This window comes from Herpailurus yagouaroundi, unplaced genomic scaffold, assembly GCF_014898765.1.
Source record: "Herpailurus yagouaroundi ecotype Mexico unplaced genomic scaffold, PumYag 210, whole genome shotgun sequence".
Classification (NCBI taxonomy): Eukaryota; Metazoa; Chordata; class Mammalia; order Carnivora; family Felidae; genus Herpailurus; species Herpailurus yagouaroundi.
Genome location: NW_024412441.1, coordinates 24,571,064 through 24,593,506, shown reverse-complemented (window position 1 = coordinate 24,593,506; position 22,443 = coordinate 24,571,064). Strand labels below are relative to the sequence as shown.

Below are 22,443 nucleotides of genomic sequence, written 5' to 3'. Positions count from 1 at the left end.
CATTCATTTCATTTCTGCCAGGGCAAGAAGCTCATTTGCCCAAGGTCAACAAAGAGCGAAAAGAAGGTTTTCTTTTTTTTTTTCCTTTTTCCCCAAGAAATAAATGTACCTGACAAGGGGGGATTTTTGTCCTGTGGGTTTGTGGCGCACAAATAAACACCGGGGCGTCCTGAAACAGCAGAGTGAATGTGTGCCTGGGAGTCAAGCGACCTGAAATCTGACGGGGGACGGGGGAAGCCCGGTGAATGTTTTCGCAACTTTTAAAAATGACATAATGAAGAAAATAAAACTTGACATCGTGTTCTTACGGTGAACGGGTTCTGCTGTTGAAAACTGGATATTAGCATCCAGGCCTTTCATTCGTGGTACCCTAGGGACTTCCCAAATCTGCCATCAGACACCTCTAGCTCTGAAACAAAATAAAAGCGGGTCCCAGTCCACTCAAATGCGGTTGCAAGTCAAAGTGTAATAAAATCATTTCTTAGGTCTTGTGGAGTCACAAATTCTAGATTCCTACACTGCCTTCGCTTCTGAAAAGCAAAAATTATGTATGAATAAACAAAAAGCACAGACAACAATTGGACTCTCTCCCACGGTAAAGGCCTTACAGCCCCTGACAGCAGCATATACTTGTCCCCTTCCCTGCTTCGCCCTTTACCTTCGACGCACACTCGGGCCTTATTACTGAGCTGAGCACCTATCCCCTAAAATGATCTTAATTTGGAAGTAACAGCCTTTGAAGGTCAAACCGCCCTGATATAAATTCTGTGATGTTTACCACTAGCAAAAATGAATTAATAAAATATGAAGCTTTTCAACACACTGCCTTACCTCTAGACGTCTTAGTTTTAGTTCAATATGAAACATACAAGGTAAGTTCTGAAGCTGACTAATCTCTGATATAATTAGTCACTTACCTTACGGTTCATATTATTAATCATAAACGTAATATACTTACGTGCATTAGTGAATAATACGACTGTTTGCCAGTATAGAAGAGAAAATGAAATGGACGGCCATCTTCTCCCCACTGGATTGCTAATGAAAAGCCAGATGGAAAAAAAATAAACAAAAATAAAAATATACACAGAGAGAGCCCAAAGAGCTGTATTTAACTGAAGGTAAGACAGGTCTATAATTCCGATTAACTTTTAAAATAACAAAACAGCATTAATATATAGTATTTTAATACGTAGTTCAGCATGTTTAACATGTAAATATTCAGGATATTTAAAATTCCATATTCATTAACATAAAACAACGTTTATATCTGGTAACATATTCCTATATATTTCACCATGAGAATTTCTAGAACTTGTTTTAAATACACACTTATAAAATAGCCCAAATCTTCTTGTTAGAACAAAAACATTTAAGTTTGGCTGTAAATACAGTACGCCCCCATATTCCTTAAAAGGAAAACGGATAAAGTCAATGACATCGTACATTCAGGACATTAGGAAAAAGCACACTGTAACAAAGGAAAACACTAAATGGATTTTTCCACGCCACATTATTTGTTCCAACTCTGTGGTGACATTGGGGCGCCTGGGTGGCGCAGTCGGTTAAGCGTCCGACTTCAGCCAGGTCACGATCTCGCGGTCCGTGAGTTCGAGCCCCGCGTCAGGCTCTGGGCTGATGGCTCGGAGCCGGGAGCCTGTTTCCGATTCTGTGTCTCCCTCTCTCTCTGCCCCTCCCCCCGTTCATGCTCTGTCTTTCTCTGTCCCAAAAATGAATGAACGTTCAAAAAAAAAAAAAAAAAAATTAAAAAAAACAAAACAAAACAAAAAAAAAAAAACAGAAGGGGCCCCTGAAGGTGTTATGTGTCATTCCTTTTGAAATACAGATGGTCATTCACATCTAATAAACACCAAATAAACTGAGGAATGGGGTCACTGCACTACATAAACCAAACCTAACTCCACATCCTTTGCCCTTATTTCTGATGAGTTGTTTCTTGGTTAACCATTTGTGGGAACACCAATATGTTAAAGGTACACTCCTTTGTCCACTACATAAGTTGAAAACTCTTTTCTCCCAATCTGTCACCCACCTTTTAATTTGGTTTACAGGTCTTTCATAACCAGTAAGTTTAAAATGTACATATATGTGTGTGTGTCTATAGCATGTGTATATATAGCATGTGTGAAACATAGCACGTGTGACACAGTCACTTCCTCCATGGCACCATTTCTTGACTGTTTTTCACTATCACGTCTACTAAGAAGTCTTGTTAGACATTTCCCGCTCTAAATGCCTCTGTCTCCATGAAATTTCAATACCACAAATACACTGCATATTTGTTGATGTACATGGTGGCCCTCTGGAGGGCCATAAACATTGTAACAGCTCAGACTTTTCTCACCTCCTATGCACCCTTTTATGCCACCTCAGGGACAACATCACTCCTATTGAGCGAGCATGCTTCAAGACTTTGGCTTCCTAAAAACTATTTTCCTATATTTTCTTCTGGAATTTTTATTTTTTTCATGTGCAGAAATTTCACCTCTCTATGAAATTTGTGTTCGTGAGGCAGAAATCCAAGTTATTACTTTGTCCAGCAAAGAGCCATTATCCCATTACTCTTCTGATACTATGCTTTGTTGAAATACCACCTGTACAATAAGTAGGATATTTTTGTCTTCTGAGGATAGCTGACATTACACATAGGCCACTTTAAGTGAACATACGTAAAATGAAGACCAAAATTTCTAATAAATTATGAAGGAAAGTCTTGATAGGGATTTCAGCTTGAAAAAGAAAACCAAATTCTTATTTGCCAATGGCTATGGATGAATTAAATACTTCTTCCACATCATTTTCATAGACTTCATGAAATCCTGCATGCATATCTTCCAAGATTTAGAACTTTACTCTGCAATCCGTTTTCACTGTATCGTTAAAGCATTCAAGTCAGAACGTGCCCTAGAAAGATAAAACTCATGGCTGCAGATACGACTCTACTGTAAAACCTGGAGGGGTTTCTGAATTGGGTCTCATTTCATGAGTGTGAGTGCGTGAGTATGTATGTGCGTGCATGTATATATATTTGATTTCATGGTATTTCCTTCAATCTAAAGATGTTCCAGATTTTAAGATGCCCTATCCTGTATGTTCTATAAAGAGAGAAGGAAAAAAAGCTGATCATCATAGTTTACGTTAATTGTAAAATGAGTCCCGTTGTCAAAGATCTTAAAATTGAAAAACTGTCTTAGAATTCACATCAACAAGCATGCTGACGCTGAGTCCTCTAATCTGGTCCACTGGTCTGTCTGTCGGAATACTGCACCACTACCCCCACATGATTCAAAGAAGCCTTTGCTGCATTTTGATAGCTGGTAGGGTAAGTTTCCTTCATTATTATTTCTTTTTAAATACTTCTCGCTGCTTCTTGCACATTTACTCTTTCGAATAAAGTTTCTGAGTTCCCCCCAAAAGTCCTACCAGGACTCTGATGAAAATTACGCTAATTAATACTTTGAAAAGAAGCAACCTTGCAATCTTTCCTTACAGGAACATGAAGTCTTTCTTCCCAGCTATTCAGATTTTCAATTATGATCTTGAAGCTGCATAATTTTCAACATAAATCTCTTGCATGTTTTTGTTAACTTGTATCTGTGTTTAAGTTTTTGTTGTTCTGGACACTGCCCCCTCCCTCATTTAACTATGTTTTCTATAAAATTAACTTTACACAATATACTCTCCTTTCACTATTTTCTTAGACTTTTTGGTTTAGAATATTCCACAGCAACAGTGAGAGGAAGGTAGAGATTTCCCATATACTATCTTTGCCCCAACCTATGCATAGCCACCATCATTATAAACATCCCCCCCCACCCCCCGCCACTAGTGTGGTATTCTTGTTACAAGTGAACGTACTCTGTCTGGCCATAGTTTACATTAGGTTCATTCTTGGTGTTGTATACTCAGTGGGGTCTGGATCCACCAGTATAATATCATAGAATAGTTTCAATGCCCTAAAAATCCTCTGTGCTCCACATACTCCCCTCAATCCCGGGCAACCACTGACCTTTTCATGGTCTCCATAGTTCAGCCTTTTCCAGAATGTCCTATACTTAGAATCATACGGTAGGTAGCCTTTTCAGTCTGGCTTCTTTCACTCAGTAATTTGCATTTAAGTCTCCTCAAGGCTTGACAGCACCTTTCTTTTCAAAAGTGCTGAATAATATTCCGTTGTCTGTACCTACCACAGTTTAATTATCCATACACATACCAAAGGACATCTCGGTTACTTCCGAGTTTGGGCAATTACAAATGCAGCTGCTTTAAACATCTGTATGCAGGTTTTTGTGTGGTCTTAAGTTTTCAAGCCTTCTGGATAAATACCGAAGAATACAAGTGCTGGGATCACAGGGAAAGAGGATGCTTAATTTTGTAAGAACCTGCCAAACTATATCTTTCAGGGTGGCTGTCCCATTTTTGCATTTCCACCAGTGAAGAATGAGAGCTCCTGCTGCTCAACATCCTTGGCATAATTTGATAATGTCAGTGTTCGGGTTTTGGCCTTTCTAAAAGGTGTGTAGTGGTATCTTAGGGTTGCTTTAATTTGCATTTCGCTGATGCGAAGCATCTTTTTATATGCTTATTCGCCACGCATAGATCTTCTGTGGTATCTACTAAGAACTTAGGCTCATATTTAAATTGGGTCATCAACAGTAAGAAATTACTGTTGAGTTGAAGAGTTCTCTGTGTATTTTAGGTAACTGTCCTTTATCAGATAGGTCTTTTCCAAATATTTTCTACAACCTCTTTGTGGCTTTTCATTCTCTTGACAGTGTCTTTCTCACAGCAGACAATTTTAATTTTAATGGAATCCAGCTTATCCTTTGGTGTTGTATATAAAAAGCCATGGCCAAACCCAAGGTCTTCTAGGATATTAATTACTGATTCAATTTTCTTAACTGACATAGGCCTATTCAAAGTGTCTACTTCCGGAGTAAGTTTTGGCAGATTGTATTTTTCAAGGAATCGGTCCGTTTCACATAGGTTATCCAGTTTGTAGGTATGGAGCTGTTCATAGTATTCCTTGATTATCCTTTGAATGTCCTGGTATCTGTAGTGGTATCCTCTCTTTCAGTTGTGGTATTTGTAATCTGTATCCTCGCTCCTTTCTTTTAGTTAGCCTGATTAGAGGCTCATCGATTTTACCGATAACATAAAACGGATGTATACAATCTATGATCAAAGAACCAGCTTTTGTTGATTTTCTCCACTGATTTCCTGTGTTCAACTTCAATGACTCCTGCTGTAATTTTTATCATTCTTTTTCCTTTACTTACTTTGGATTTAATTTGCTCTTTGTCTAGTTTCCTAAGATGGAAACTTAGATAAGTGATTTTAGATCTTCTTTTCTAACATATGCATTCGATGCTATAAATTTCCCTCTGAACATTTCTTTTACTCACTCCTCTCCTACAGATTAAATATTAGAATTCTCTTGCCAGAGGCAAGGTTAAAGTTTACAGCTCTGGACTCTCTCAGTATATGTATGTGTGTGTGTGTGTGTGTGTGTGTGTGTGTGTACACACACACACACACATATACACACACCTACTGAAATAGAACTGTCTGCATGGTTTTTTTAAAAAACATGAGTGATATTAAGCTGTATTTACCCTACATACTTGCTATAGACTCTTTGTCTTCCCCTGCCCCCCCAAATTCATGTTGGAACCTAATCCTCAATGTGCTGGTATTTCAGTGTGGGGCTTTTGGGAGGTAATCAGGTCATAAGGGCAAAGCCCTCATAAATAGAATGAGGAGTGCCCTCACAGAAAGAACCCCAGAGATCCCTGGTCCTTTCACCATGTGAGGACATAGGGAAAGACAGTGGTCTATGAACCAGGAAGCAGGCCTTCACTAGAGTGAGATTTTGGATTTCCCAGCTTCTAGAACTGGGAGAAATAAATTTCCGTGATTTGTAAGCCACCTGGTATGTGGTAGCCTGAATGGACTAAGACAATACTACAGCATTTTCACTTGCTTTTCTCACCCAACAGTGTGCCTTATCTGTACTAACACAACTAGAACTACCTCTCTCGATCATCAGCATATTACTCCACAGTAGGATTCTCTGACAGTTTAGTTAGCTATCCTGAATTGGTGAACATTTAGATTGTTTCTAGTTTTTTGCCGACATGTAATACTTACAGCTTCCAATCTGATAAGGGATAATGGTTTCTTCTCATTGTTTTATAGAGCATGGTTTCTGATCTGATAGTTTCCTATGTTTACTGGTTGCTTGTATTTTCATTAATGAATCGCCTATTTTTCTCTTAAGCTGTTTTTAACTTTAAGAGTACTTATTCTAGATAACAGACCTCTGACAGACCTCTGTCTTGTTTCAAATTTTCTCTAGTTTGTTGCTTTTTTTTCTTTTTTTTTTTTTAAGCTTATTTATTTTGAGGGGGTAGGGAGGAGCAAAAAGAGAGGAAGAGAGAGAATCCCAAGCAGGCTCCATGCTGTCAGGGCAGAACCCGATGTGGGGCTCGATCTAATAAACCGTGAGGTCATGACCTGAGCCCAAATCAAGAGTCTGACACTTAACTGAACCACCTAGGCACTCTAGTTGCTTTTTAAATTTATAGTGCCTTTTTTCCAATTCAGAAGTTCTGAATTTTAAAAAAGTTTATTGATCTCTCTCCTTTGCTTTTCTTGTGACTTACTGGTATAATCTTACCCATTGTTTGATAGTTGTATGTTTATCCTTCAACTAGCCACTTTAATTCTATTCTAGAATCTAAATCTCTTAATTCATAATGAACTTTTTAAGTCTTGACCCAATTCTGTCATCTTACGGATACAATTTTTTTTTAATTCCGTTGAGTGGATTAAGAAATAGGACACTTCTGTCCACAGAAATGCAGACACCTATTTCCATCTATTTTTTAAAGCCTGCTACAAAGTTAAAACAGAAAATGAGAATAATCCAAATGTTCAGCTCAAGAAATTTTGTGTCTATGAGCCCTCTTTGAAGAATCTACTAGAAAATGAACTCCATTCAACCAAGAGATGACAAAGAAAACTGTAGCAAAAGGAGTTATGGGCAGCTTTTAATAATTTAATTATAGATGTAAGATTAGAACAAAGATGAGTAAGAGGTATACAGAATAAAATGTTACCCGAACCAAAGGCAAAACAGAAGGAAAGGGTGAAATGCAACACTCTAAACTGAATTAAGTATCCTCAAACAAGCATTTGGGTTTACTGGAACATACCCTGAATCAAATCTTCGAAACATGGGATCATAATGGACAAAAAAACTAAAAGAAATAAAACAACTTAATCAGAGAAGAAACAGAAGAAAAAGCTAAAATCATCAGAAATGTAGGGGCACCTGGGTGGCTCAGTCGGTTGAGCGTCCGACTTCGGCTCAGGTCATGATCTCACGGCTCATGAGTTCAAGCCCCGTGTCAGTCTCTGTGCTGACAGCTCGGAGCCTGGAGCCTGCTTCGGATTCTGTGTCTCCCTCTCTCTCTCTGCCCCTAACCCACTCACATCCTGTCTCTGTCTCTCTCAAAAAATAAATAAAAATTTAAAAAAAATTTTAAATCATCAGAAATGTAGACTGACTTATACGTTACTCAAAGAAGAATTAGATTAAAATATAATAAAGGACATTGGGGGAAAAAGTAGAAAAACAATCAAGAAAATGAAAAGGAGACAAAGGAAGAAGAGGAGTCAGACACACAGACCACGACTGATGTGGGAAGCAACCAAAGAAGGAATAACATTTATATAATTGGAGACCCAAAGGACAAAAAGAAAAAATGGAACAGAACTAACATCTATAAAACTTTCTGGATGTAAAGGACCTGAATCTACATACTGAAAGAGCTCATCAGCAGCACAGTAAGCTAACCTTTACCAGTCAATTCAATGACATACTTTCATAAAGTTACTAAACAAAGATAAGGAATCTCTAGGACCACCAGGGGAAGAGGTTAAATGACTCCTAAGGAAAGATAACTAGACTGATATGAGACTTCTCAAGAACAACAGGCAAAGCAAAGCAACAACAGAGCAGCACTTTCAAGAAACTCAAGAAAAGAAAGCGTGAACCAAAGATTTTTCCCTCCAGCCTCGCTGTCCTTAAGTATCAAGGCTATAGGAAAACAATTTAAACACATAAGAGCTCTAAAATTTTTGTATCTATGAGCCCTCTTTGAAGAATCGACTAGAAAACGAACTCCTTTCAATGAAGAGATGACAAAGGAAACTTTAGCAAAAGGAGTTATGGGCAGCCTTTAATAATTTAATTATAGATGGAAGATTAGAACAAAGATGAGTAAGAAGTATACAGAAGAAAAGTATTTAAAAAAATAGAATACACACAGACACATATTTTTGTATGTGTACACATAGACATGAATTTATTTGTAATGTTGTAATTTGGTGTTTTTAAAACAGCTCCTGTCCACCAAAATACATACAGGCAGAGAAAAAAAAAAATCGCAATTTATTTGTTACCAATGAGACCATCATGTTACTTATTAGATCATCCTTACGCTCCATTCCATACTGGTTTGTGTGGTTTTGACGACCTCGTCATCAACTGGCAGGATGCTCATATCATCTCTGCATGCTTAGCATTTCATCCTTCACTGATACTGCGGCATGTTTTTGTAACGGAGTATCATTTTCAAAAATTAGAATAATTGATAATTTGAATGTTTCCAATATTCAGATATTTAGATAATGATATTCTACTGTAAATCTAATGTAGTTTTTAAGGTTGTGGTTTTGTATTTTCTAAGTGGGCAGTCCTAACCTCTATAAATAATAATTGACTTATTCCTAATTTCGGTGCCTTTCTTAATCCTACTGCTTAAGCCTTTCAAAACAATACCAAATACCAGGGGCAAGTGGAGACATACTTATTTCTGAACTCAAGGTAAAGGAATCCAATGATAGCTTTTTTTAATTTAATGTGTTTCTGTTTCTCAAACTGAGAAAGTTTCTGTTTACTTCCAGTTTAAGAGTTTCATCAAAAAATAAATGCCTGGGTGGCTCAGTCAGTTAAGCATCCCACTCTTGGTTTCAGTTCAGGTCATGACCTCACAGTGTGTGAGATCAAGCCTCGGGTCAGGCTCTGTGCTGACAGCAAGGAGCCTACTTGGGATTCTCTCTCTCTCGCTCTCTCTCTCTCTCTGCCCCTCTCCAGCTCATGCATGCACACATTCCTTCTCTGTCTCAAAATAAACATTAAAAAAACCCCAAAACGCTGAATTTTGTTAAATTACCTTTTTTTCATCTATGAAAATGTTTTTTGCCCTGACTCAAATAACACATTAATAAATTCCTAATATTAAGCCATCCTTATATTCCTGGGGATAAAAAGGTTCTGGCACATTTTTCATATAATGCTTTATTTGGTTTGCTATCATTTTATTTAGTGAGAACAGACTACAGGTATTTATGCGATTCATGTCTAGATCTAATAATTGTGTGAGCCTTTAAAGTGACTCTGCAAGCTTTCGTTCTTTTTTTCTGCTCTGCGACATGTTAAAAAGTTCAAGCTTTAGCCAAGGTATGACAGACCTCATGGACAGAAGCTCTGGGCTTTGCTCCTCTCTGACTACCTGTGACTTCTCTAGCTTTGAGTCTAACCGGTATTCTCCTGATTAGGACAATTTGGGGAATCATATTTTTCTTTAAACTACCTGTGTGAGAGTCAGTGGGGTGCGGCAGTGTTTTGCAGCAACGACTGCTGGGGCCTGTGCACATCCTGCCTCAGTCGCTTCCTAGCTGTGTGTCCTTGGTGTTTCAATTCCTTCGTCTGTAAGATGAGGCACACGATGGTATCTACTTAACAAGACTGTTGTGAGGATTAGGAGGACATACCTACAAAGCACTAAGAGCTGGGCCTGACTTGCTCTATGTTTCCATAAATACTGGTCATTTTTATTACTTAGGATACTCTTCAAATTAGAATAAAGCTACGCCAAAACAATCTTACACTTTAATAATACCCTCTGAATATTATTTTAAAATTTTAATACTGTCCTTTTATGTTTTCCTTTCTCCTTGACCAGACTTGCCAGAAGTTGATCAATTTTCAAAGAACCAGTTGGTTTTATTTATCCTACCTCTTCTTTCAAATTTCTTCATTCAATAGAGTTCTTTTCCTACATTCTTGAACTGAATACTTAGTTCATTTACTTCTAGTCTTTCTTAATGTCTGCCAAATACATGTTTGCCTCTGTATAACACCTGCCCATATCCCACTGGGTTTGCTATGAACCGTTCTCATTGTTCTACATTTCTAAATAATCTGTAATCTCAATTTGGATTTCCTCCTTAATCCAACAGTTTTATGGTTCTGTTGATTTTAAGTCAGAAAATCTAATCTATATAAATTCTTGGAATTTGTTAGATTTTTCTCTATGACCTATATAATTCTATTAATATTCCATTAGCATCCATACAGAAAAATGTATTCTTTGTACTTGTATGTGTAGCTATAAAATCATGCTGTGTTATTCAAATTCTTTAGAGCCTTAGTTAACAGCTTTTGCTATGAACATTTCAATGCTAAATGCTTGGTACAAAAAGGTTCATGGTCGTCAAAACCACTTAATGGATATTAGATCCTATCAATATAAATTAACATTCTTGTCTCATCGAACCATTCCCCGACCTCCTTGAATTCCATTTCATCTAGTATTAGGTGCTATTCCTTGAGCCTGTCACCAATCTGGTATATATCTTTGTTTTTTTCCGATATTTTTATCACTTGCCTGTAACAGCAGAGCAGGATTTTTATGTTAACTCAATCTGGAAGCTTTCATCTTTTAATAAAGAGGTGGCACTTTCCAAACATCATAGTCTAGTCAAATCTAAATTTCCCTGGTATTTTTAAACATAAAAAAATCAGTTTGCCTATGTTTACAAAGTACAGCAAAACTGGTAGGTAGGTGGCAAAAGGAAATTTGCTAATTCTCAAGGAGTCCTGTTTAAATACAGTTAACTGCAGTGTAATAAAATCCTACTGCTACTGACACAGTTCCAAAATAACAAGCATTCTGCAGGCATCTCTAGAAGTTTCAGCGTTGCATTCCAAGTGATGTAATAACAAACTTTTAATACTGAGAAGCTGGTGAGATTTGAAAGAAACAGCCTCAGAGGGGTGGATGCATAAGAGATGCAAAGAGTAGAGATACACAGAACAAAGAGAAGAAGACGCGTAAGTGAGGAGCCTGTGAGGTTGAAAAATAGACAAGCCACTAAAAATAAGAAAAAAAAAATCAGTTACACATTTACAGAAACACCACTAGGTTTGGGTGTGTATGCCTTGTATATGCAGTTTTATTTCTAAAGTGAGCTGCATCTTTAAATTTGACCTGTACTTGTAACACAGCCTTCATGTATGATGTCTCCAAGAGCTATTAATTGAATTGGTGTTATAGTTTACAATCAACCATGTCAAAGAAATGAGAAAATATAAAAAGACAGAATGTATTTATAAAAAGACCCCTAACACTTGTAACGGGATTCAAAATACAAGTTCTCATTTCGAAGAGAGAAGGGAAGCAGCAGAATGAAAGAAGGCCTGGCTCTGCACACAGGTTAAGACTTAGCAGAAGTATCAAGGCAACGCAAATACATTTTTTATAGAAATATCTGCTCTCCTACCAATCTCTATTTAATCAGCTCTAATTAGATACTGAGTAATGAATGCTAGCTGCACATCGAGCATCTGCGGCTACTGGGCTCTTCTCTATCGGGCACATTTTTGCTGCTGAGTTACATGCTTACTAAGAGTCAGTTGTGTTCGTTCCCAAACCCGTTTATTACAATTGTACCTCCTTCTGTAGTTACCTGAGTTAAGTATTACATAAACGGATGAAATATGAGTGGAAACAGAAAAGACAGTTTTCGCATCTATGAAAACGAAGTTGAATGCTTTAGAAAAACTGAAAGGCAGGTTACCAAAAAACCAAGTTTGTCCATCTTCAGTGTGGTTAGAGAAAAAGTCTGCAGAAGTGAAGAAATATTTTGCACTCAGATTTCTTGGAAAGTCTAAGTTCTGTGCTCCACCGTGAGGAAACCAAACCTAAAACACTTTGATGATACGTCAACGACAGCAGGGTTATGCCAGAGAAACAGGGAGAAACAGATACCTACTCAAAGAAAAATACCCTCTAGGGTTATAGGAAAAGATTGATGAATAAATGTAAATTAATAGCAAGTGTTTTTAAGAAGTGATTTCTGGCTTTAGTACTTTTTAAATTAACTGACAACCAATAAATACATGATTTCCTGGTTTGTATGTCTTCTTCAAGATGTAATTTTACACATTTAAAAAATAAAGAGAAAGCTTAAAAGAAGCCAGAGAAAACAGAGGGCCAGGCAAGAATGATGGCTAACTGCTCATCAGAAACAATGCAAGACAAAAGACAATGGAATTATATCAATAAAGTAAGGAAAGATCAAAAGGGGGGGGGAGGATCTATATTCAGTGAAAATATGCTTCCAAAATGAACAAAAATTTTAAATTTTCAAGTAAAAAAAAAACTGCATTAGGCTTCAGCAGATCTGTTCCACACTCTTCCTCAAAAAAGCATATTAGAATGCAAACGGATTAGTATGACATTAGTAAAGGCACGAACTCTAACCTGACCTGATTGTAATATAACTTACTTTAAGAAAACAGTTCGTAAATTGCAGTCATTTCTCATTAGGTATAAAATATCACTGGCTGACTTCACGATGGCCATGACACAGGAGCGCATCTCCACCATGTGCGAGAGGCTGCAGATACGCAACGTAACACTGCAGTACAGGAAGAGCTGTTCATTCATTCTTGAGCCAACTTACCTCTCTGTTTTGGAAAAATCTGTTCAGGATGCTGTAAAATAAATTAAAGTGCATTAGATAAATTACTGTAACATAGAAACCGAAGTGAAATTTTTAAAAAATATTAAGATAACTACCTTCATTATTGGCCTGGCTTGCTTCTCAAACAAACCACTTGGAAAAAGGTAAGCAATAGCTCTCTGAAAAGACACACAAAGGTTCATTAACAGTTAATATAAACACAAGTGACTGAGTGCTTACTACATGCCAGATTGCAAAGTAAGAGTTTCATACACATTATCACATTATCTCATCTCATAATCTTTTCAATGGGATAGTAAAATCACCACATCCACATCCCCCCAAATAAAAATAATTTGTAACTATTAAACTGGTTATTAACAACTTTGAAACACGGAGGTGATAACGCAAACTTCTCTTTTTTGAAAGCAAACGAGAGGCACTCGTCTGCAACCTCTGTGCGCAAGAGCACCCCTTCGAACTCCCCGCTGGCGGTGCAAATATCAAAGACTGAACACCGAAAAGAGCAGGCTCTAAGTCTCATCCACCGTGACAGCCCCGACGTTTTCTGACACTCTTTGAACTCTTCCTAGAAGTTGTGAGAGGCTTTTAAGCTACATTTTTTCCAGCCAAGTTCTCCTAAATGTCTGTTTCTCAATGGGGATGCTACTGGCATTTTGAGTGGGACAGCTCTGGTGCAGGCAGCCCTCCCCTTCCCCTGGACTGCAGGTCACTCAGCACGCCGGCCCTTCTCCACAACCTATGCCAGTAACATCCCCGGTGCCTATGACAAATCTCACCCCCACGTTTCCAAATGCCCCTCGCCTCCCCGTACGCCGCCACCTTGACAACTGCGTAAGCCATTCATTCCAGCGTCTTCTTCTCCAACACCGCTCCTCACAATGAAAAGCAAACCATGTGCATTGTCATTTCTGTTGAAGGGTGTCGGATGAGAAGTCTGTGGCCTTGGATCTTATTAGCTCTGTATCTGAACTCTAAATGAACTGGCAGCTCATGGAAACACAGTGCTGCTCTTTTAGAGAGGCTGTTCTCACGATGGGCCTCTCTGCCCGCCCTCACAGGAAATGTGCTAGACCAGAATCTGTCCCCGAAAGTAGGGGCCTGTAATTTGGGGCTTGTAAATTCCATTATATTAGGGAGCCCGTCTGTGACTCTGGGTCGAGCTTCATTCTCCCATTCGGCCTCTTGGCAATAAAACCGACACTGAAGACACTCTTAGATCAAACATCAGAGGGCTCATTTTGTGAACTTTTTTTCTTTCTAAAACCAGAGACTCCTCTGCCTTCCTTCTCTGAAGGAGAAAAGGTGGACTTTTTAATAAGTGATGTTGAGAGAACTGACTGCCATTTGGAAAATGATAAAAGTGGATGCAAACCCGACAGCATACACAAGAATAAACTTCAAATGAGTCAGACGCCTAAACACAGAGAATCAAATCAAACAAGTACTAGAAGAAAAAACATGGTGAATTCCTTTACAAGCTACACCCCCACAGGCAAAACCAACATACAGCTTATTCATGGATGTATAACAATAAAATATGAGAAACACTCAGCACCGCCCCCCACCCCCCGCCAAGGTTGGTTGCATAAATGATGGCACACCCTTGCCATCAAGCACTCGAGCCATAAAAAAAAAAAGGTAAAAGCAAGCTGCAAAAGAAATGTACTTAGAGTGTGACCTGGTGTAAGAAAAAGAAATAAGGTAATACACATAGGAATGGGGGGGGGGGGGGGGATATACATCGGCTTCTTTCCACACGTAAAGGTAAAGTGGAAACTAAAAAAAACCATCATCTATTAAGGGGTGGGCAGCAGCAGGTGAGGGGCATGGGGACGAGTCCTCTGAAGCGTCAATATGTCATATACATTAAAGACTAAAATTTTCAAAACAAACTCTAAAACTTAATGCAGACATAAACAAATAAACCTAACTTCTAATGACAAAAACAACTGCAAAGAAATCCCCAACTTTGTTTGGAAGGCTTAGTGTCAGGAATATTAATACTAAAATTCTGAAATATTATGTGTATCTTACATAGCATAAAGTAAATACATATATTAATTTTACAGTGACCAAAATTTTACTGTAGAGGAGATACAAATAAAAAGAAATGTCAGTTTGAATGAGACAAATCAATACACACTCATGATCTTTAAAAAATATTATTTCCTACATTATCCCTCTAATATTTAAAAGATACTCATTTTTAGTTGTGTCCCCTGAAAGCGCACAGAAGCAATGAAACTCTAGGAACAATGGGTGGCCCCTAGCATCCAGATCTTAGTTTCTAAATACAATTTCTTTTTTTAAATTTTTTTTTTCAACGTTTTTTATTTATTTTTGGGACAGAGAGAGACAGAGCATGAACGGGGGAGGGGCAGAAAGAGAGGGAGACACAGAATCGGAAACAGGCTCCAGGCTCCGAGCCATCCGCCCAGAGCCTGACGCGGGGCTCGAACTCACGGACCGCGAGATCGTGACCTGGCTGAAGTCGGACGCTTAACCGACTGCGTCACCCAGGCGCCCCTAAATACAATTTCTTAGTACAAGGAACAGCGTATGGCAGAGAAATGGTTAGGCCTTAGGCAGGAAAAGTATAAAATAAGCCTGAGACACTTTCCTGTGCCAGAAAACAAGGAAGTGCTCAAAAAGACAGAGAAGCCAGCTTCAAGGAGCTCCCACTGGCCATACCTGGGACAACGTGAACATCAAAAAGAACAATGACTATGCCTTGTAACATGCTCAATATGCACATGTTGAAGAGTGTGCTTGTGAACACACACACACACACACACACACACACACACACACACAGGCTCACTGGCTTTCTCTTTTTTCCAGAGTTCTGAAGTAGGGGGCGAGGAGAAAAGGAAAGCCTCTGTATGAAAGAATACCAGTTAAATAAAAATAGAAGGAATGGCGGAAGTAGAAAATCATTGTTTTATAACTTTCAAGGTAATCACCAATTTCAGCCAAGGATCACCAGTGGATGCTAAAATCATTGGCTGAAAGGTTACTGGGGAATGGAATATTCAAATGAATCCAAAGTATCACCTAGAGATTACCTGCCAGTTACAAGGCGGGGAAGAAGTTCCTTTTACAATAAAGAGGTCTAGCGGTTACTAGTTTTAACCAAGGGATAAGATGTACAATCAATAAGTGGAACAAACTCACGATGTGCCTCCCGGTGTGAGGGAACAAGAAGTACACAATATCAGGGGAGAACTATCTGTATATACTCTAAATCTAATCACAAAGAAGTAGAAAGCCAGAATGTGGGATAACTGTAGAAGACAAATGGTCTTGAGTTCTACAAAACTAGCTGGCTATAAAGGCATTTGGGAGAAAATTGAGAAAATTTAAGTATAGACTATAGAATGCATGACATTATAGAATTATTATAATTGCATTTAGGTACAATAGTGGTATTGCGGAAAAAATGGTATAAAGGTTGTATGTATTTAGCGGTACATGCTGAACCATTTAGGGGTTAAGTGTTATATCTGTATTTTCAACGGCTTATTCAAAAAAAGCTTTAATGTACAGAGAGAAAGGGAATGTGGCAAAACGTTAACTGGCAAATCTATGTGAAAAGTATACGTATATATGTATGTGCATGTTTGTATTCGTTGAATATTCAAATTTCCTGGAAATTTGAAAAATGTCAAAATAAAAAGCTGAGGAAAATGTTAAAAATTAAAAAATAAGCCAGATCTTTCCAAATCTAACCGGTCTCAGCAGGGCCACCAAGAGCCTACAGCACCTGTGGGCCACCTAGACTTCAGGCCTGGTTCCCACAGTCGGACACAAGGCTGGTCAGACATCTTGGCCAAGGGGCTACTGACTCCAGGCCTGGGGGAGAGTATTAGCGGGGAGGACTAAAGGACAGCTCTTCAGCTGGGGGTGGGCGCTCCATAATTACAGGGGGGAAATCCAACCAACTTTCAAATTCGGTTCAAGCTGTTACTGGCATCATTTTCAAATAAAAAACTTACCATTAACTTAGGAGTCCAAGGAGAGAATGAAAATGTAAAGAATTCCATCCCACAGCTGGATTTCTCATGAAAACTAAGACTCAGATAAGTCACGAGGAAGTTAATTGGCAGAACTCGAAAATAAAGTGTTGACTGCAAGGGGCGTCTACGTCTTACAGGCAATCTCAGTTTTAAAAAAATAAAAGCAAGCCAATAAAGAATCTGCTAGAAATACTCTGCAGTTTCCTGAAAGGATGAGGAAAAGTAGCACTGTCTTAAAAAAAAATCTCAGCTAAAGGCAATTTAACACATATTTACTAATTCATAATTCCTCACCATATTATTAGGTGATAATATAGTCTGAGATGATAAAATACCTACACGATGGGATGAAGTGAGGTGAGTGATGTAGACACTGTAACGTAGTATTAGGCTATTAATGACCTTCTGATACGGCAGAGAGAGGATCATGTGCTTCTGGACTGGGATTCACCACAGATCACTGGAACCACAGAAAGCAAAACCACAGACAGAAGGGTAATACTGTACTCAAGGGATAAATCAAGAACCAAATTGACTGCAGAGTCCTCAAGTGAATCAACTAGAAAAAAAACATTTTATAGACAATTAGGGAAACTGAAATACAGATTAATATATAAATGTTCTCACACCCTGCTACAGACTATATTCAAATTAATTTTGTTAAACGTGATAATGGTATTGTGGTTGTACAGGAAAACATCCCAATTTTTTGGAGATATGCACTCATGCATGAAGGGCTAAAATACTCTAATGTTTGTAATTGACTTTAAGAGAAAGTAGTTCAGCCACAAAATATGAAGGTGAAGTAAATATGGCAAAATGTCAAGTTATTTAAACTAGGTGACGGTCATCGGGTATGCATTGTACAATGATGTCTCCTTTTCTGTATGACTGAAATTTTCACAGGAAAAAGTATACAAATTCATGTTTACTGCTATTGCTATTAGCCTAGAATATTTCGCTTTTTCAGTTCTGGTTTCTACCCCCATGTTTAATATACCTACATATACCTACATAAACACATAGATGTGTGTGTGTGTGTGTGTGTGTGTGTGTATACACAGATACATACACACATACAAGTGATGAATCTTATTCTTTTACAATTGAACTGAAATTGTTTTCAGTTCAGATAGAAGCAACCATTGTCAGATACAAGCAACTGCTGTTTCAGTCAGATATAAGCAACTATTGTCTACACTTCTAAATCTCTATTGATTCTTTCAGTGTATTTCTGAACTGTTTTCAAAACCAATATTTCAGGTATTTTGAATTGTTTTAATGAAAGACAATATAAAATGAAATCACAGAATGGTATTACTTATACTTCCAAAGTGTTCTCTTTCTTTCAAATAAGACAAGGCAAAAAATACAAATTCTCACTTGGGGGGAAATGACGGAGCAACCTTCTGGGCAACACAGTCCAAAGGAAGTCTCTCTGATAATGGAAATATTCTATAATCTGTGCTGGCTGATACGACAGCGAGTAGCCCACGTGGCCATGCTGCATTTGACACGTGGCAAGTGTGACTGAGGAACTAAACTTTTAACGTTAGTTCATTTTAATGAACTTGATAGCCATTCCTAGTTTTCTCTTCTGTGAGGTGAGGGCATTTTAATACTCTGGATCTGTGATTTGATTCCTTGGGGGCTTGGATGGGGAACTCAGCATCAGGGAAAGCTGTAGAAAGTCGAATTTCCTGACATTTCTCTTGATACCACTGAGGCCCTCTGCTACTAACCAGAATGACTTTAACTTAACTGTGTCTCAGAACTTGGATTCTATACCCCATTTCTGCCTGAATTTGAATGCTGGGGACAGGAGGCAGAAACATTTATATACAGTAAGTGGCAGCAAAACCTAGGCATATACATACACACACGAACACTCACGTGGGGTGAAAATGAAAGTAATATCACAAGACTCCACAGATACCCAATTAGTCCTCTTGTAATGTTTATTAATTCAGGGGCCCTTATTACAGTTGGCGGCTCCTGCCACCCCCGTTTGTTCCTTTCCAGTTAATCTTAACTTGCTACTGGAAAGAAAAAGATGTAAATACCGAGTTGTGACCAACACTGAAAACTCCTGCTTGTTTTGCACCTCTTTCCTCCTAGGAACAAAGCAAAAGGAAGAAAAAAACAACCAAAATGACAAGCATCCCCTCCTTTCTTGTGGCCTCGGAACGCCCACCTGACGGAACGAGGTCGTCCTCCAGAGCCCATGAGGACAGAGCCTCGTCTGCAACATGCCCTCCAGGGAACCCTCTCCCAGTGTCTGCAGCGCATTCAGTCCAGGTCCCCACCGCCACCTTAAAGGCAGAAATGGTGAGGGGAGGCAGGCACCCATCAGCTTTCTCTACCGCTGCTGGTAGTGACACCGCTCCTGGACACTGTGTACGTTTGCAAAGTACGAGACCGTGCGTGTGCGCTGCAGTCTGCTGTGCCAGCACCAACCTCCGAGCACGGTGTCACCCAAGTCACTGCCATCTCGTTACAGAAGCTCTGCCATCAGCTGTAAGGGTACCGGCCCCTGCAACGAGAGCGAGACCCACCAGGGAACATGACAGCTTTCCTGCTTCCTGCCTTTCAGACTGTCTCCTTACCCAGGGATAAGATTTCACCTTCCTTGACCAGGATGACTTGTGTGTAATCAAGGCCAGGCAGGCACATCCCAAACCCCTACGGGGGTCTGTTAGGGCACAGGGACCTGACACTTCAGCAGAAAGGGATTTGTGCAAGCCCTTCCAAATATGGCATCTACCTCTCCACCTCTCTCCATACCGCCACTAATTTGCCCCTTTGGCTTCTTCAATCAGTTTGTCTCCAAAGCCACAGGCTCGAGAGACTTCCCCAAGCTCTCCCTGCAGATGGCATACAGCTTCACCCTCACTCCTTAAAACGACAGCCTCTGCCCCGCACCTGAGAAATATCTCACAGAAGATAAAGTCTTCCACGGGCTCACGCCTTGAGTCCTCGGGGCTTCCCAAAATACACAATACCTAACAATACTATTCCTAATTCAACATAAGGCTAAGGACCGTATTTCAAATAAGTATAACAAAGAAGCAGCAGCAAGAATGGTTAGGGGCAGAAGGGCTTTTTCACACAAAATTTTGAATTAAGGTGGGGCGCCAGCGTGGCTCAGTCAGTTGAGCACCTGACTTTGGCTCAGGTCATGATCTCGCGGTTCGGGAGTTCGAGCCCTGCGTCGGGCTCTGTGCTGACAGCTCAGAGCCTGGAGCCTGCTTCAGATTCTAGGTCTCCCTCTCTCTCCTCCCCATCCCTGCTTGTCCTCTGTCTCTCTATCTTTCAAAAATGAATAAACATTAAAAAAATTTCTTTTAATTTTAAATTAAGGTAAAGATTTGGTTGGGAAAGTTTTAGAAGTACGAGAAACAAAAATGAGAAACAAAGGCAAAGAAAGTGTTAAAATACTTTTTTAAAAAAGTTTTCCTGATGTTATTCAGAAGTATCTATATTAGCATGATAAAAAAAACGGAGAATTGAAATGTTAAGAGAGGGGAGGTTAAGTCAACCAGAAAATCAGTGAAGGGAGGCGGTGAGAGAAATATGTGACTCTCTGCTAATGTAAACTCGTCCCCTGTAATGTTCCAGGGTTCCTGGCACATGTGTGGCACTTACTGGGCACTAGAGAAAAAGCACCAGCAGGACATGGCCTAGGACCTCAAGTATCTTAAAATTAGAGGAGAACTGGCAGTTCGCATCCGAACTGTGGTTTAGCCCACTTGGACCACATGTATCAACTACAGTAGAATTAACAGAAGTTTCCTAATCATCTGAAATAAGCATTGTTTCATTTCTAAGCAATCTGCATAAAAAACTATTACATAAACTAAGAAACAGCCAATTCTTCCACAGAAACAAAAAACAGAAATATATGCATTTGACCAGTGAACGACACAGGTTTCAATTCCTGTGAGTCTCTGGTATGCGCGGAGTTTTGTTCTGATAAACACAGTGCAGTACTTGTAAATGTATTTTCCTTGTGATTTTCTTAACACTCTCTTTTTTCTAGTTTGCTTTATTGTAACTGCATAGTGTATAATACGCACAACATACAAGGTATGTGCTAATCAACTGTATCGATACAAGGTATCGATAGAGCTTCTGGTCAACAGGAGGCCATTAATAAGTAGCTAAGTGACATTTAGGGGAGTCAGAAGTTCTCTGAGGATTTTCGACTCTACAGGGGGTTGGCACCGCTGAACCCTGTGCTGTGGAAAGGCCAACTGTGTATCAGTAGGGGATCAATTTTCTTCAAGAAGCTTGAAAACAGTATTACTAGCTCAACATCGGTACTTGTCTTAGGCTAGCATTTGGGTTTCAAGAGAACCTTTTCTTAGTAGGAACCAGATTCTGGGTGTAGCTTGTAGTTGACACTCGTGTGCAAACATCATCAATGTCTACGATTATACACCTGAAGTAGATGCCAAATCATTGCCTGACTCTGATTTAAGGTTGCTGATGACTTAATCTTTCAGACTTAAGTTCATTCAGAAGAAACTCTGAGCCATAGGGATAGGAGGAAAAAAAGTATTTTCTTATAATAAGTTCTAGATTAACATTTCCTATATTAAGTTCTGGAATTCAACTTGGCAAAGTTCTTAGGTATTTTAAATCTTAGGTGTTACGTCAAATTTGAAAAAAAAACATTATATACATGATGTAGGTTCAATAGTTGGTTGTCACAAAAACAAAAAAACAAACCACAAAAATCCTGATTCTTTTGGAAATAAAAAAAGTGGAGCATACATTTAATGCCTTTAAAAGTTTAGAGGCACCTAAGTGGCTCCATCGATTAAGTCAACTCTTGATTTCGGCTCAGCTCATGACCTCACGGTTTGTGAGATCGGGCTCTGCGCTGACAGTGCAGAGCCTGCTTAGGATTCTCTCTCACTCTCTCTCTCCCCCCACCTTTCCGCCCTCCCCCTCGAAATAAAATAAAGATTTAAAAATATTTATTGGACAGCATGGTTTACCTGAATCTAAAACAAAAAAATACTGACAAAAATAAAGAATGTAAATTAAAAAAAAATTCATCCACGTAAGTCACGGAGTAAGGTAATTCTCATCTCGTAAATATGTGTCTTACATTTCTAGGTGTCTAACTAGAACACTGGGTAATTCAAGCGTTCTCTAAAACGAAGGCAAAGTATTTAACTACATTCTTAGGCTTAAATCAAAGTATAAAAGGACTGCAGGCTCAACCCAGGAGGAGCACCGGGTCAGGAATGCAATCTCTATTAATTAGGTATCCCAGCTGGGCAGTGGGTTTGCAGCTGTTAACTTGATCAATGACTTACCTAAATGTCATCTCTACTGATTCGCTTATAAATTACCAGCAAGTGAGACTAATGTACAGGTGCTAATTTATTTAAACTGTTCTCTACAGTTCTACATAGCTTTATAAACTGCATCTGGCACCTAATGTTAGCTGTCAGTTGTACTTAGACATGCCTGTCCTAACGACTCTGTTCATTAGAAGTGAGCACAAATTATGAAATATTGTGAAAAATGATACATCAAATGGAATGGGCAC

The 22,443-nt window shown here is 38.9% G+C and overlaps 1 protein-coding gene across 1 annotated transcript in view; it reads right to left on the bottom strand.

Moving 5' to 3' along the window:
* The window catches only part of MRPS9 (mitochondrial ribosomal protein S9), a 69,098-nt gene that overhangs the window by 23,513 nt on the left and 23,142 nt on the right, over nucleotides 1-22,443 (bottom strand). The window contains exons 3-5 of the mRNA XM_040454124.1: nucleotides 12,957-13,019; nucleotides 12,841-12,871; nucleotides 959-1,038 (exon numbers count right to left, since the gene is read on the bottom strand). Coding sequence (XP_040310058.1) covers nucleotides 959-1,038; nucleotides 12,841-12,871; nucleotides 12,957-13,019 — 174 coding nt within the window. The remainder of the gene's footprint in view (nucleotides 1-958; nucleotides 1,039-12,840; nucleotides 12,872-12,956; nucleotides 13,020-22,443) is intronic.